Source organism: Cyprinus carpio, chromosome B10 (genome assembly GCF_018340385.1).
Source record: "Cyprinus carpio isolate SPL01 chromosome B10, ASM1834038v1, whole genome shotgun sequence".
Lineage (NCBI taxonomy): Eukaryota > Metazoa > Chordata > Actinopteri > Cypriniformes > Cyprinidae > Cyprinus > Cyprinus carpio.
The window spans coordinates 6,007,238-6,022,028 of NC_056606.1; the positions used below are offsets into that span (position 1 = coordinate 6,007,238).

The 14,791-nt window shown below is 34.3% G+C and overlaps 1 protein-coding gene across 8 annotated transcripts in view; it reads left to right on the forward strand.

Moving 5' to 3' along the window:
• Nucleotides 1-14,791, forward strand: part of ptbp3 (polypyrimidine tract binding protein 3) — a 65,866-nt gene that overhangs the window by 23,568 nt on the left and 27,507 nt on the right. For 4 of the 8 annotated variants that reach the window (XM_042732231.1, XM_042732232.1, XM_042732233.1 and 1 more), the window contains one exon: nucleotides 8,437-8,512. The exons of 3 other annotated variants lie outside the window; for them this stretch is intronic. In XM_042732231.1, coding sequence (XP_042588165.1) covers nucleotides 8,488-8,512 — 25 coding nt within the window. In that variant the 5' untranslated portion in view covers nucleotides 8,437-8,487. Of the gene's footprint in view, nucleotides 1-8,436; nucleotides 8,513-12,351; nucleotides 12,622-14,791 lie in introns of those variants that run through there. One more of the 8 variants, XM_042732235.1, reaches the window with a different exon arrangement.

The following is a 14,791-nucleotide window of genomic DNA, read 5'->3' on the forward strand; positions in this document are numbered from 1 at the left end:
AAATAAAATCCATATTGTAGTATGATGTCAATCAGACAGGCTGCAGTTAAATTAATATATAAGTAGTTTTAAGCATTTACTGAACAGTGTACTAATATTTTTCTTTAATTGCAAACACACACACACACACAAACACACACACACACACACACACACATATATATATAATATACATATATATATATATATATATATATACATGTATAATGACATATATAACCTTTAATATTATGTTAATAAACCAAAGAGAGGGTTCCCTGTATATTTTACAGCACTGGTTAGCATTGATTTTTTTTTTCTTCAAACTATCGGTATTGGCAGACATCATTCTGGATAATCAGCTATCAATATCGATATCAGTATCGGTGCATCTCTAAAGTGTATACTGGATCTTGACAGCTCAAGCCCCCTATTCAGTTTCATTGTATGGAAAAGAGCAGCATGAGCATTTTTCAAAACATCTCCTATTGTGTTCCACAGAATAAATATACGTATGTATACATACATATTTTTTATTTTTATGCATACATGCTATGATCATTGGTTCTCACTTGTCTTGTAACCAAACATGATGCACCAAGTGTTAGTAAAGTAAGGCTGAGTAAATTACAACTTTCATTCTTGGGTGAGCTATTTCTTTAAGAAAAGCTCTTGTGTTTGTTTTTAGTCGACACCCTTTTTTTCTCAGCAATACCCTGATGCTGCATGTCAAAACAATAGCTTATCCACACTTTAAAAATCCTGCAGATAACCTCCAGCGATGTGCTCTCTAGATTATTGAACGGTGAAAATTGCGCTTTTACATTATTAACTTCTGCAACCCTTACAACCTGATTTGATTTTCTCTGCCCCTGTTAATTACAGAATATCCCCCAGCCAGGCTTAAAAATGATCAAACCATTATTAACTATCTTTAAAGCCTTGTCTTCTTTTCCAATCCATTTTAAAAAGATCATTTTAAAGGTTTAATTTCCCCACCAGATTTTTTTCAGCAACATGTCTTATTAATAATAACATTAAGCAGCAAGTAGCAGCAGCTTTTTGTTTGTTGTTGTGGAAATAACGTCTCCCCTTTCAAGAAAACCAGTCACACCTGCGCATATTCATTTGCATTAGAACCCAAAGCTTTTGTTTAGTGAATGCTCGGAGAGATAAACAAGAAAGATGCATTTAGTAATTAATTAAGCGAAGTATAAAACCCAGAGAAAAACAAACTATACAACTTGCAGTGATGGTTAACAGTGTGAATCTCTTGAAAACATGTCCAGGTTACATTTTACCTCAAAATAATAATAGTAATAATAAATAGTAATAGCTTGTTTTAACAGGCTTCAAATGAAGCTTATTCATGACATTACTTTCAGGACAATGAAGCTCATTATAGCTTCATATTCTCATTACAGTAATGATTCAAGAGTGTTGTTTTTAAGTTTATTCCTAATAATGATTCTCATTACTATAATACCAGGGCTGACCGTTAAGGATGGCCCAGTGCCCGTGTGTGAGTGTTTGGGGCAGCTGACAGAACGGCCACTTGCTGAATCAGCTCAGTGTATAACAATAATACATTTTAGCATCCACAACAACACATACTAATCTTCTGTTATTATAAGCTTGTGCTGCAGTTTTGTCATCTGTTGCTTTAAAGGGATAGTTCACCCAAAAAAATAATAATTCTGTCATTAATTACTCACCCTCATGTCGTTACAAACCTTTGAGACCTTTGTTCATCTTCGGAACACAAATTAAGTTTAAGATATTTTTGATGAAATCCGAAGGCCCAGAAACGTAGTAAGAACATCACTAAAATAGTCCATGTGACAAACTTTTATTTTTCAAACAAAGGAATACACAAACATGCGTTGTGGTACTATCGTGATTGTGGAAGAGAAGAATTGTTGAATTAAGTTGTTATTTTTGTTTTCTTTGTTGAGCCACTGATGTCACATGGACTATTTTAATGATGTCCTTACTACCTTTCTGGGTCTTGAACGTGTCATTTGCATTGCAGTCTATGGAGGGTCAGAAAGCTCTCGGATTTCATCAAAAATATCTTAATTTGTGTTCTGAAGATGAACAAAGGTCTTACGGGTTTGGAACAACATGAGGGTTAGTAATTAATGACAGAATTTAAATTTCAAGGTGAACTATCCCTTTGGGTGCTCAAGCTCTTTAAAGTCTGGTTGATTCTGATTGCCTGGTATTTTTTATTTTTTTATTATTGTTCTTTAGCTAAAAAAAAAAAAAAAAAAAACTGAATCTGAAAATTATTCCAACACTATTGTTCCTCTGAGTTGTTATCATGGGTTTAACTATTTTCATAGAATTACAGCAAATATTAAAAGTTAAGGCATACAGCTATCGTTCTTGGTGTAAACGGACAAAATGCGTACAAAACCTTGCGTACTAATTTTACGTTCACTGATTTACGTTTTATGCCTCTGCTATGGTTTGCATTATTTTCACAGAAAAACAGCGATTAAAAAAAATGTAAGTATAGTTATTGTTATTGTGCTTGGTGTGAACGAAACTTACGTATGAATCTCATGTTCGCTGATGCACTGTACTTTTGCTATGCCTAGTGTGGAGGACGTTTTTGTAATTCACAAAATTTCAGCATATATTAAAAAAAAAAGTATCCTTGTTTTTATCATTTTAGTTAGCATGCCTTACATTGATGTATGTTTTCTATGTCTATTAAAAAGCAAAAATATTTGGTTTCCTGTGTCATATTGAATGTTGTTGCTTTGGGAATTCTTCTAATGTAAATATATCACCAAGACAAAATTCTAGCTGGCTGACATAGATGACAGTAAAGTAATGAGTTTTGTTGTGTTACGGTAATGACTACTGGAGGGAAATGTGAATAATTGTCATAAAAATAATGGAAGAAATAATGCAACACATCTTAATGGGGCTGAAAATTACTTCATGTTCTTAATGCAAAATATAATTGATTAGGTCTTTCATTTAATTTTAGTCTGAAGTGTGACCTGAACAGATCCTTTTGAGTTTCTATATTTGCATCCTTCCTTGACGTACGAAGGAGCTCTATTTATATCACGTCAAGTATATACTGTGATGACCATTTCTCTAAAAATATCTGATGATCAACTATTTCGAAAATCCAAACACTCGTTATTTTCGAGAGGACATTATTGAAGTCAAAAACATCAGTTTCTATAAAAAGTAGCGCTCCGGTTTTCAAACAGAATTTGAGGCTGATGAGAGAATGCCAGTGAAAGGATTTAATTGCAATCAGACCTCGCTCTCTCTCTCTCTCTCTCTCTCTCTGCCCTCGACTAATTAAAAACACTCAGCTATAACGATGGCGGAGTGGGAAAATGGCATGGTGGAGTTGGTTGAGGATGGGGCCGTGTGACCTGCCCTGACCCTCAGAGGGCGTGTTCAGAGAAACAGTGATTACGATGCGAGCGCTGAGCATCAGTGTCGTGTTTCATCACCCTCAGCTCATCTCAGCGCACAAAATGTCACAGGCATCAGAGAGGGGCTTAGCTGTAAAGGGTAAAGAGATTCTATCGTTTTTGTTCCTTTTTTTGCATATTCATACTCTGCTTTTTTTAGACAAAATTCAAATGAGTCCAGGCAAAGATAAGCATTGTGTTCTTTCCTGGTAGGCTGAGGTGACTGTAACGCACCAATAGGGAGACGGCATGGAGGTGGCTCCGCCTGTGAAGCGAGCTCTCCCTTCCAACAACACCTAGCTGAGTTGAATAACACAAACGACAGAGCGAGCGGCCGCTGTGCTGCATTCAGACCTGCTGCGTGCATCACGCATGACCCTGTGCATGAACTCATTATTAATAAGAGCTACAAAGTGCCTCATCTCGTTTACATTGGCAGTAGATCTCAAATGTCTGCTTTGGCTGCACTTTATAGGTTTTTTTCTCTACCTATATGCTTGAGGGGGTTTGGCCTGCAAATACCTGTTGACCATTTGTGACACTGGACCAGAAAAACCAGTCATAAGGGTAAATTTTTTTAAATTGAGATTTATACATCTGAAACCTGAATAAATACGCTTTCCGTTGATGTATGGTTTGTTAGGGTAGGACAATATTTGGCCGAGATACAAGTATTTTAAAATCTGGAATCTGAGGGTGCAAATAAATCTAAATATTGAGAAAATCGCTAATTAAAGTTGTCCAAATGAAGTTCTTAGCAATGCATATTACTAATCAAAAATTAAGTTTTGATATATTTACGGTAGGAAATTTACAAAATATCTTCGTGGAACATGATCTTTGCTTAATATCCTAATGATTTTTGGCATAAAAGAAAAATTAATAATTTTGACCCATACAATGTTGTAAATATTTTTGGCTATTGCTACAAATATACCCGTGCTACATATGACTGGTTTTATGGTCCAGGGTCACATTTGTTACAGGGGCTGTGTTTCCATTTTTGGGATTTTAGCCATTTTATTGATTTAGACTGAGAGACAGGAAACATGGGTGGGTGGAGGGCCGAATCGGATCAGGAAATGACTCAACCTGGATTCGAACACAAGTCTCCCACATACACAACATGTCGAAACACATGCTCTACCCATCAGGCCATGCCTCTGACCTTTTGTAGCAGTTTATTTCTGAATATAACATTAGTCAAGGCTTCTCGCCGCAAAATCAGTTGTAATTTTATTTTGTGAGACATTTCCTCCATCTCTGTTCTTTAGAATTAAACATTCTGGTTTTGTCTGTCTAAAGATCTATTTGTAATCTTTTAAGACTTGTACATGTAAATGCCCTTTGTTGTGATTGGCTAATGTTTTGTATGTGAAAACTACTGGCGAAAATATACTGATAGCATTGGTATGTAAATCAGGTCGGCCTTATTCTAATATTCTCATGGTCATGACATGTCAACTGTGATAACTGATCTTTAAATGACCCTTTCGTTTTCATAACTTTATGGTTAAGCAATATTCACAAGGGTGTGAATGGGCAAACTCTGCAGATATTCAGTACAATAATCCAGTTTGTGAGTGTAAAAAGTCAATCTTGTGTTCGATTACTAAATTGTTTTTACGTTTTACTAATTTGCTCCCTCGGTTTACTAAATTGTTTGTATGATTTACTAATTCATTCCCTTGGTTTACTAAAGGTTTGTGCGATTTACTAATTCGTCTCCTCTGTGTTTGTACGATTTACTAATTCGTTCCCTTGGTTTACTAAATTGTTTGTGTGATTTACTAATTCGTTCCCTTGGTTTACTAAATTGTTTGTGCGATTTACTAATTCGTTCTCTCGGTTTACTAAATTGTTTGTACGATTTACTAATTCGTTCCCTCGGTTTACTAAAATGTTTGTATGATTTACTAATTCGTTCCCTTGGTTTACTAAATTGTTTGTGCGATTTACTAATTCATTCCCTCGGTTTACTAAAATGTTTGTATGATTTACTAATTCGTTCTCTCGGTTTACTAAAATGTTTGTACGATTTACTAATTCATTCCCTCGGTTTACTAAATTGTTTGTGCGATTTACTAATTCATTCCCTCGGTTTACTAAAATGTTTGTATGATTTACTAATTCGTTCTCTCGGTTTACTAAAATGTTTGTACGATTTACTAATTCATTCCCTCGGTTTACTAAATTGTTTTGCGATTTACTAATTCATTCCCTCGGTTTTACTAAAATGTTTGGTATGATTTACTAATTCGTTCCCTCGGTTTACTAAATTGTTTGTGCGATTTACTAATTCGTTCCCTTGGTTTACTAAATTGTTTGTGCGATTTTACTAATTCATTCCCTCGGTTTACTAAAATGTTTGTATGATTTACTAATTCGTTCCCTTGGTTTACTAAATTGTTTGTACGTTTTACTAATTCGTTCCCTCGGTTTACTAACTGTTTTGTATGATTTACTAATTCGCTTTCGCTCCCTTGATGTTTGTATGATTTACTAATTCGACCCCTCGGTTTACTAAATTGTTTTTACGTTTTACTAATTCGTTCTCTCGGTTTACTAAATTGTTTGTACGATTTACTAATTCGTTCCCTCGGTTTACTAAAATGTTTGTATGATTTACTAATTCGACCCCTCGGTTTACTAAATTGTTTTTACGTTTTACTAATTTGTTCCCTCGGTTTACTAAATTGTTTGTACGATTTACTAATTCGCTCCCTCGGTTTACTAAATTGTTTTTACGTTTTACTTATTCGTTCCCTCTGTTTACTAAAATGTTTGTATGATTTTACTAATTCGTTCCCTCGGGGTTTACTAAATTGTTTGTGCGATTTACTAATTCGTTCCCTTGGTTTACTAAATTGTTTGTGCGATTTACTAATTCATTCCCTCGGTTTACTAAAATGTTTGTATGATTTACTAATTCGTTCCCTTGGTTTACTAAATTGTTTTTACGTTTTACTAATTCGTTCCCTCGGTTTACTAAAATGTTTGTATGATTTACTAATTCGCTCCCTTGGTTTACTAAAATGTTTGTATGATTTACTAATTCGACCCCTCGGTTTACTAAATTGTTTTTTACGTTTTTACTAATTCGTGCTCTCTCGGTTTTTACTAAATTGTTTTGTATGATTTACTAATTCGTTCCCTCGGTTTACTAAAATGTTTGTATGATTTACTAATTCGCTCCCTCGGTTTACTAAATTGTTTTTTACGTTTTACTAATTTGTTCCCTCGGTTTACTAAATTGTTTTTACGTTTTACTAATTCGTTCCCTCGGTTTACTAAATTGTTTTTTACGTTTTACTAATTCGTTCCCTCGGTTTACTAAAATGTTTGTATGATTTACTAATTCGTTCCCTCGGTTTACTAAAATGTTTGTGTGATTTACTAATTCGTTCCCTTGGTTTACTAAATTGTTTGTGCGATTTACTAATTCGTTCTCTCGGTTTACTAAATTGTTTGTACGATTTACTACAATTCCTAATCTCGGTTTACTAAATTGTTTGTACGATTTACTAATTCGCTCCCTCGGTTTACTAAATTGTTTGTACGTTTTACTTATTCGTTCCCTCTGTATACTAAAATGTTTGTATGATTTACTAATTTGCTCCCTCGGTTTACTAAATTCTTTGTACATTTTACTAATTTGTTCCCTTGGTTTACTAAATTGTTTGTACGGTTTACTTATTCATTCTCTCGTTTTAGGTAAATCATGCACACAATATAATAATTTGTTCTACTTCCTGTACGCATTCTCATAAACCAATGTAGATTCCATGCAGAGCTGCACGGCTTTTGACAATGTCTCTATTTCATTCCCAACTCAAAATTAAAGCCAATTAAAGTGTCTTTGCAACAGTTTTATGAGAATGCAGACAGGAAGCAGAACAAATTATTTTGTTCACAAGATTTACTTAAAACGAGGGAACAAATTATTATATCGAGCACATGATTGACTTAAACGGTGCAATCAATCAAAATTAGTCAATCGCACAATGTATCTTTTTTTTCCCTGCATGTCATGTGCAGGCCTTTGTATTATATAAAACTTTAAAAATATATTTTTTATTAATTAAAAAAAAACCATAAATAAAATATTAATATTAGATGGAAACTAATGGAGCAGGAATAAAATCACTAAAACTAAAACTTAAACAAAATCACCAAACCTAAATAACCTAAAATTAAAATAAAAATGGAAAATATTAAAATAACAACTAATTCATAATATTAGTAAATTCTATAAAAGTGTATAAATAATATTAAAACAACACTGGTTAATACAACTTTTGAATTGCCCAAATAGCTCTTTTTAAACAAGCAAGTAAACCAAACATAAAATGTCTAAATTCTGCATATTCTTTATCATCTAGCACAAGAACTCCAACATGGTCACAAAAAAAGCTCTAAAATTAGAAACCGGCAAGAAGACAATTACGACGGTATTCCCTGAGCTGTAAGTGCCTCGCACAGGAAACACAACACAAATGGAGACATTTCCTCTCGAGGTTGGCTATCTGAAGGCAGCATCACATGCCAGCCATCTTATAGCTGAATAGATTCTTGATCCGCCCACCTCCCAGACAATTTGCAGCTAATGGATGCATTTGTGTGCTTGTTAAACATCGTCCTCAAGGAATTGATGCGCTGCTGAAATTTCCCTTCTGCACTGAAAACAGTCCTTTAATGCGCCACGGGGGATTTCGATTGGTTTTGTGTACTCGTCACACTGGTCCATGTCATTAACTCACAGATAATCTCACCATCTGAGTATGGCGAGGAAATAAGAATTCCGTTTTGGAATACATTTGAATTTGTTGCCTTTTTTTTGTAACATCGCTTACTCATGATTGGTTTTACAGGTTTGAATTGGATACTGCAAAATATTTACATCCAAATTTGCCATAATAAGTGGTTTTTAGGGTGTTATGGGTGGTTTCTCATATTTGTTCAGATTCCCACTTGTCATTTTGACCGAAACTTTCATATTCGTGTGTTTCAGTGGGCATCTGGAGAGCCTCCTGTTTCCGCCTCCTCGTGTTGCTTTACTACCATGAGCAGTTCCACTCCATCCACAGGTACTGTCTGTTCCTCAACATCACTTCCATTTTAGAGATGATTTGACTTGGCCTTTTTGTTGAGTTATTCATGCGAGGTAGGTTCAGTCGCCACATGAAATAAGTTTGCAGTTGACACCAAATGTGTTTTCATAAACTTTCATTAAAATTGATTAACTTTCCCCACCTCAGACATGACTTTGCTTTTCTGCTAATGTAACCAAGGGTGTACAAGTCATTCCAGCCAATTGATTTCCTACATAGCAACTGTGCTAGTTCACTTACATAGTAAAATAATTAGAACTCAAATCAATATTTCATGTCCGTTTATTTATTTTCTATGTGAGTAATAAGCTGGGTAATGTACACTACAATCAGCCGCTCATTATCACACAAACCTCCGTTTTGCCTTGGGGTCCTGATTAGCATATAGAGGTTTATTTTGCGATAATGACAAACAGACTGTAAATTATCCCTTATGTTTTAGCTAGGTATGATACGTTCCAAAATCTTACAAAAGTAAAAAGTTAATGAATGTCGACACTCTTCATACTTTTTCATGTAAAGTGTAAAGCAGCCTATTCAAACTTGGCATCAGAATTTTAAGGATTTGCCAACAGATGAATTTGCGTTTACAGTTGTTTTGATGTTAAAAAATAATAGTAATGATCATAATATCTTAAGTCTTAAGTTCAATTCACTCAATGTTATGGACAGTGGCTTCTTAAAATCATCCTGGCATAAAATGTATTATAAAAAAGAAATTGTTATTGCTTTTTAACAGCACTGAAAACAAACTCTTCAGTGATCAGTGTGCGGTGGTGAAATGGTTGGTGAGTGTATTAGCTGTTATTTGAGCATCTGAATGGAGATAAAATGGAGGGCAGAGTGAAATGACCCCATCATCTGCTCCCCATCTTCTCTGTCTTTCATTTTCTCTCGGTCTTTCTCTCGCTCACTCATCCTCCCCCTGGTAAACAATAATCCTTAAAATGTTGTTGTGCTTTGGAAGGGGAAACAGTGGCTCTATTATTTTGGGAGTTTAAAGTGGAATGACCAGGGATAGCCTCCGGACAGCTTCTATATTTTGATATTTTCTGCTTCTCATGAAAGCTGCACAAGTGAGCGCATTTAGACATGCTTGGCATTTTAGTGATCTGGCAAAATAATTGCAAAATAATGGCTTTAAATGTGGTCTAACGTTAAATGTCTGGTATGATTTGCGGATACATGCTGAAACAAATACAAAAAGGAACAGAGATACTAGTGTTGTTTTGAAGATCAAGGTTTGCACTTCTCTATGAAGTATTGATGTTTCTGGCATTTCCCATGAATCATTGCATTTCCTTGGTGTGGTTATCTTGGTATAGTCAATCTTTTTTGGGTTTATTGTTTGATTTTGAGACTGAATCCCCAAAGCCAGAATTAGAGTGCGAGAAAGTATTTTGTAGGATTTAATGTTTTGAATATACCTAGGTTTTGTCTAGCCTGGTTAAATGCCTTTATTTTTATATTAAATATATGATAAGTATAAATATTCTTTTTATTCATTATGTAAAGTTTTATACATTTTATAATTATGTTAAAATATTTTTAATTATACTTTTTTTTAAATACAGTTGTTTATTATAAATAAATAAATATTTTTTATAACTTATTTTTTACATTATCAATCATTTGGCCTTTTTTAGGCACATTTGTATAAATGTATACTATTAAAGTTGTACAAAAATGTATGATTTAAAAAAAAAAAAAAAATGAAGGTCCACCCTTAAACCATGCACAAAACATATGAATGAGATTGTACTAATTCATAAAAATTCACCAAAATGTAAAGTACCAACCTTTAGAGTGTGTTGGAACTTTCCTTTGTCACTTTCAAAATCTACTGTCAGCCTCGTCAATGGATAATGCAATTTTTTCTCTTTTCAAATATTATTTTTGTTTTATGTTTGTGATTTATTACCAGCCTAAGGTGGTTTACTGCCCTTATCCGGTTTATCTGGTCAAAACAGACCTGCCTAACCAGCTTTGTCAGGCTTGGAGATCAGCTAACCAAATTTAGCCCAATTTGTTCTGGCACTGAATTCTACATTGAATTGAATTTGACGCTTATATTTTTCTCTGTAATGGAGTCAGTAGTATCATTGTTTGGGTTTCTTGGCGCGAAACGGCCTTCTCAGTACAACATGGTTGTTGCTACGCAAAACTGGAGCCATAACAAAGCTGACCATGAGCCTTTGTGCTGATAGCTCAATCTAGCTAGCTTGCATCAAGGTCAGTATAGTCCCTGCTGTTTAAAGCTGATGAAAATAGTTTTAAATAATTGTTTTCATTAATAAAATGGTAATCATTTTACTAGAAGGTGTCTTTACTCTTGCCTGAACACTTTTGATTAAAACCATGTCTTTTCAATGAAAAGCTCGTCATACTCATACAGCAATATATATATATATATATATAATTGTAATTATTTTTTTATATGTTTTTGATTATATTTTTTACGTAAATATATTTTTCTTGTATATTTTTGAAAATATATTTAAAAAATATAAAAAAATTTAAAGCATTTAAAAATATTTTCTTCTGTATATTTCAGTCCAAAAAATGCATTAACGTCACATTTGAAGAAAAATTTGTTGTCTAACGTGTGAATATACATATAACATATTTGAGTACAATTCAGCAAGAAACATACTTACCAGTGTTACAAAAATATTTTTAGATAATATAAATATAAAAAAAATAAAAACGTTATTAAATCATTATAAATCTAATTTTGATCTCTAATAGGCTATCCACATTTGCATTTAGCCTGTATTTTCTTGTTTTTAGACTATATTTTCATGTATTTTCTTGCGTTTGATACAGTCTATATATTTAATTGAACTTCATTGTTTGCAACATATAGCCATATAGGTGGGAGGATGTTTTCTGCCATTATGCAAAAATAAAATGCTAGTCCTTTACACTATTCGGGATCTGCTTGGAAACTGTAAACTAGCCATCCATAAATCAAAGCAGTTCAACTATATATATATATATATATATATATATTATATATATATATATATATATATATATATATATATATAAAACCGCCTCACACCAGCACCGACTATTTCTATTTTTTTTTTTTCATCTGTAGTAGTAGTGTTGTTTCTTAAGGTTTTGATTGTTTTATTGTTATATTAAACAAAGTTTAGTTTGTTAGTCTAGTTAGCTGAGTTTAGTTTATCCCCCCCCAACCCTGATCCTGCAGTCACTGCTTTTTCCTGCGGCTGTAGTTTATGAACTCCTGCGCATCAGAGTCTGCGATCTGAAAAGCATGTAGGACCGAATCCTTTTTCCAATGTGAAGCAAACCTTGTGTTCCGGCACATCAAACATATGAGAGCCCAAAGGCTCGGAGTCGTTCCACCTTGGCAAACACATGCACACTTGATTGCTGTCTACTGGGACCACTTTGCCAGAACAATACAAGAGCATTTCTGCTCTGTCAAACCTGACATACTCCCTCTTGCTCCAGGCAAAGTTGACAGTACAGCCCATAACCATGAGTAAAAGCTGGTCAGACATGTTTGACTGGGCTTTGGGTGTGTGTGTGTGTGTGTGTGTGTGTGTGTGTGTGTGTGTGTGTGTGTGTAAGTGTGTAACCAGCCTTTATCAAACTGAACACTACAGTACTCCATTCTTACTTTTAGTTGGTAGTGGTTGTGACAAAGCAACAGGCAGGTGAAACAGCACAAAGGTAACGCTTGCGGTGAAGCACAGCATTCCAGGAATGTCAGATATGGGAATTGTTGATGGGAAGTCGCAGAGAGCTCGGTTGCGAACAGCATTCCGTGAATTCTATGGTGTCCTAGCAGCAGTTTTACTGTAGTGGGATTCACTGAATTAACAGTGACAGCAAGGAAAAGATTCTTCTGTAGTCTCTTGGGTGATGCGTAGACAAATATCATGGAAAACGGATGCTTTCTGCAAACAGATACTGCTGAGCTGAAGAAATCCTGCCATTTGCAGAACAACTTTCCTCATGCTTTGTTTGTTGCGCAAGCAGAGTTTAATGTTTGTCTACTTTTTTGGAGTTGTTTGTATATTGAAATGACACCTCTTCAGGCAAACTAAAAGGTAAATTTATCCTTATTCTAACTTTAGATGGGATTAATAGTAATTCTGAGTAGTTTTAAGTTTGGACCGATTTTAAGCAGTCTCATATAACAGAATGTGAAAAGAAATGTACAATGAAGCTTGCAGTTGCAATGTCATTGGGTCGAGACCTTGGCTTAGTGGTTAGCATATGTGCCCTACTTGCAAAATTCAACCTCATTTTTTGTCATCCTATGTAAACAATTGGCAAAAGATTAAAAAACATATTGTCATCAAGCCCTATATTTATTATGAACATTTGAGAAGTATATTGTAGCTATACTTCTGTACACTACCATCAATAAAATTGGGATCGATAACTCTCTTATGATCACCACCAGGCATGTATTTAATAAAATTTCAATGAAACCGTAATATTGTTAAATATTGTCACAGCACTCACATAATATTGCTCTTTTGTTGGTTTTAATTTGCTTATATTATCCTCATTTGTAAGACACTTTGGATAAAAGCATCTGCTAAATGAGCAGGTCATATGGTATTTTAAAGTGTCCCAATATTGTATTGGAGTCCCCTACATCAGGTTTAAATGCATCTAAGGTCAGAAAACATTGTAATTTCTCAGAATATACATTTAATATTAGAAGTCATTTGCCCATGATTAGGAAATGGATTAGTTTCAAGCAAGTTCGGAAGCAAGCCCCTCCCTCCTCAAGGCCTACTCTGCTCTGATTGGTCAGCTGGCCAAACCTGTTGTGATTTGGCACAGAGATGAGTGCTTGAGCCAGTTAGCCAGCGCTACCATTGACAAAGCACCCTTTACATAAAACAATAATATAGTCAATTCCGTTCTTATATAATGACATAAAATACAAAAACACTTATGCAAGCGAATCGTGCCCAGGCTTAAAGTTTAGCTGCTAAACTGTGAACAACTAGGTGGATACGTTAGCCGAGTGCTAACGTGACTAATTGATGAAACAATAAAGTTTGTAAACCAAAATATGTCTACTGTAATGTTTGAAGAACGACAGACAAAAGACGCTTAGTCTTAACTTTTAATCAGAACGCAGAACAGTTTGTATCACCAGGAGCACCAGCCGAAATCACTCATCTCTCCCGCATTAACCCTGTAACTGCCAGTGCAGCACAATAAACAGCAGTTTCAGAATTATTATAGAGTCTGTGTGCTACACTAACGTTCTTTTATTATTAAACAACGTAATTAGAACAAGGTCAGTCTACACTAATCGACCATATTCTTAGGTTCCACTGCGAATTTTTAGAAATACTTCAGTCGACAGAAATATGGGGGGTTTTTTTTCTGGAAACCTAAAGCTGACTACGGGGATACATTTAGAACTACAAAAAAATTAATATTTGAGCACTCACTTGAAATGTACCACTAACGTATCAATTACTACTTACAGGTCGGAAACCTAAAGCTTGTTAGTCCAAAGGTAAGAGATCAGAAAGCCAAGGAAGACAAAAAAACAGATTAGAGAAGCAGTGAGTTGATACTCAAATGACAAGCACACAACAAAAGGCTCGCAATCGTAACTACGTGTGGGTCGTGGTTCCGCGTCTTCTCAACATGAGGTACAAAGCACTAGAAGCAAAAGTGTTTGTAAAAAACCCAGATTCTGTCATAGTTCGAGGGATAAAATGGGGAATCACCAACAAAATTGTGTGTACCCGAATTGGTACCGGTAACAGGCAAAAGATTTGAAAATATAACACTCGTTCGGCGAGATCAGGACTGTATCTCGCTCTTTGAGAGACAATATCTTGTTTTCATGCAGAATCAGACCTGAATTTTCAACTTTCAAGATTGGGCAGTTGGGGATTATTATAATGTGGTTACACCAGTTTGACAGTACAAACGGTAACCGTCTAAAACAGATTCGAAATATACAAACATAAAGTTATTCAAAATAAACTGTCCGGCGATTCATAATGTTATTCATATATTTTGTTTTTTATTTTATAATTTTAATGTGATGTTTTTGTTTATGTTGTTTAGGGTTTATTTTTTTTTTTCAGTTTATTTTTTTTGTATATATGAGATAATTAATTATAAGAATATTGATATTTTTTATTTTTCAGAAATATTCAGTTATTTTTAAAAACACTTGATATAGCCAAGTTTGCAAATTAACATTTAATAAATAATGTTCATTACTTTGTGGGA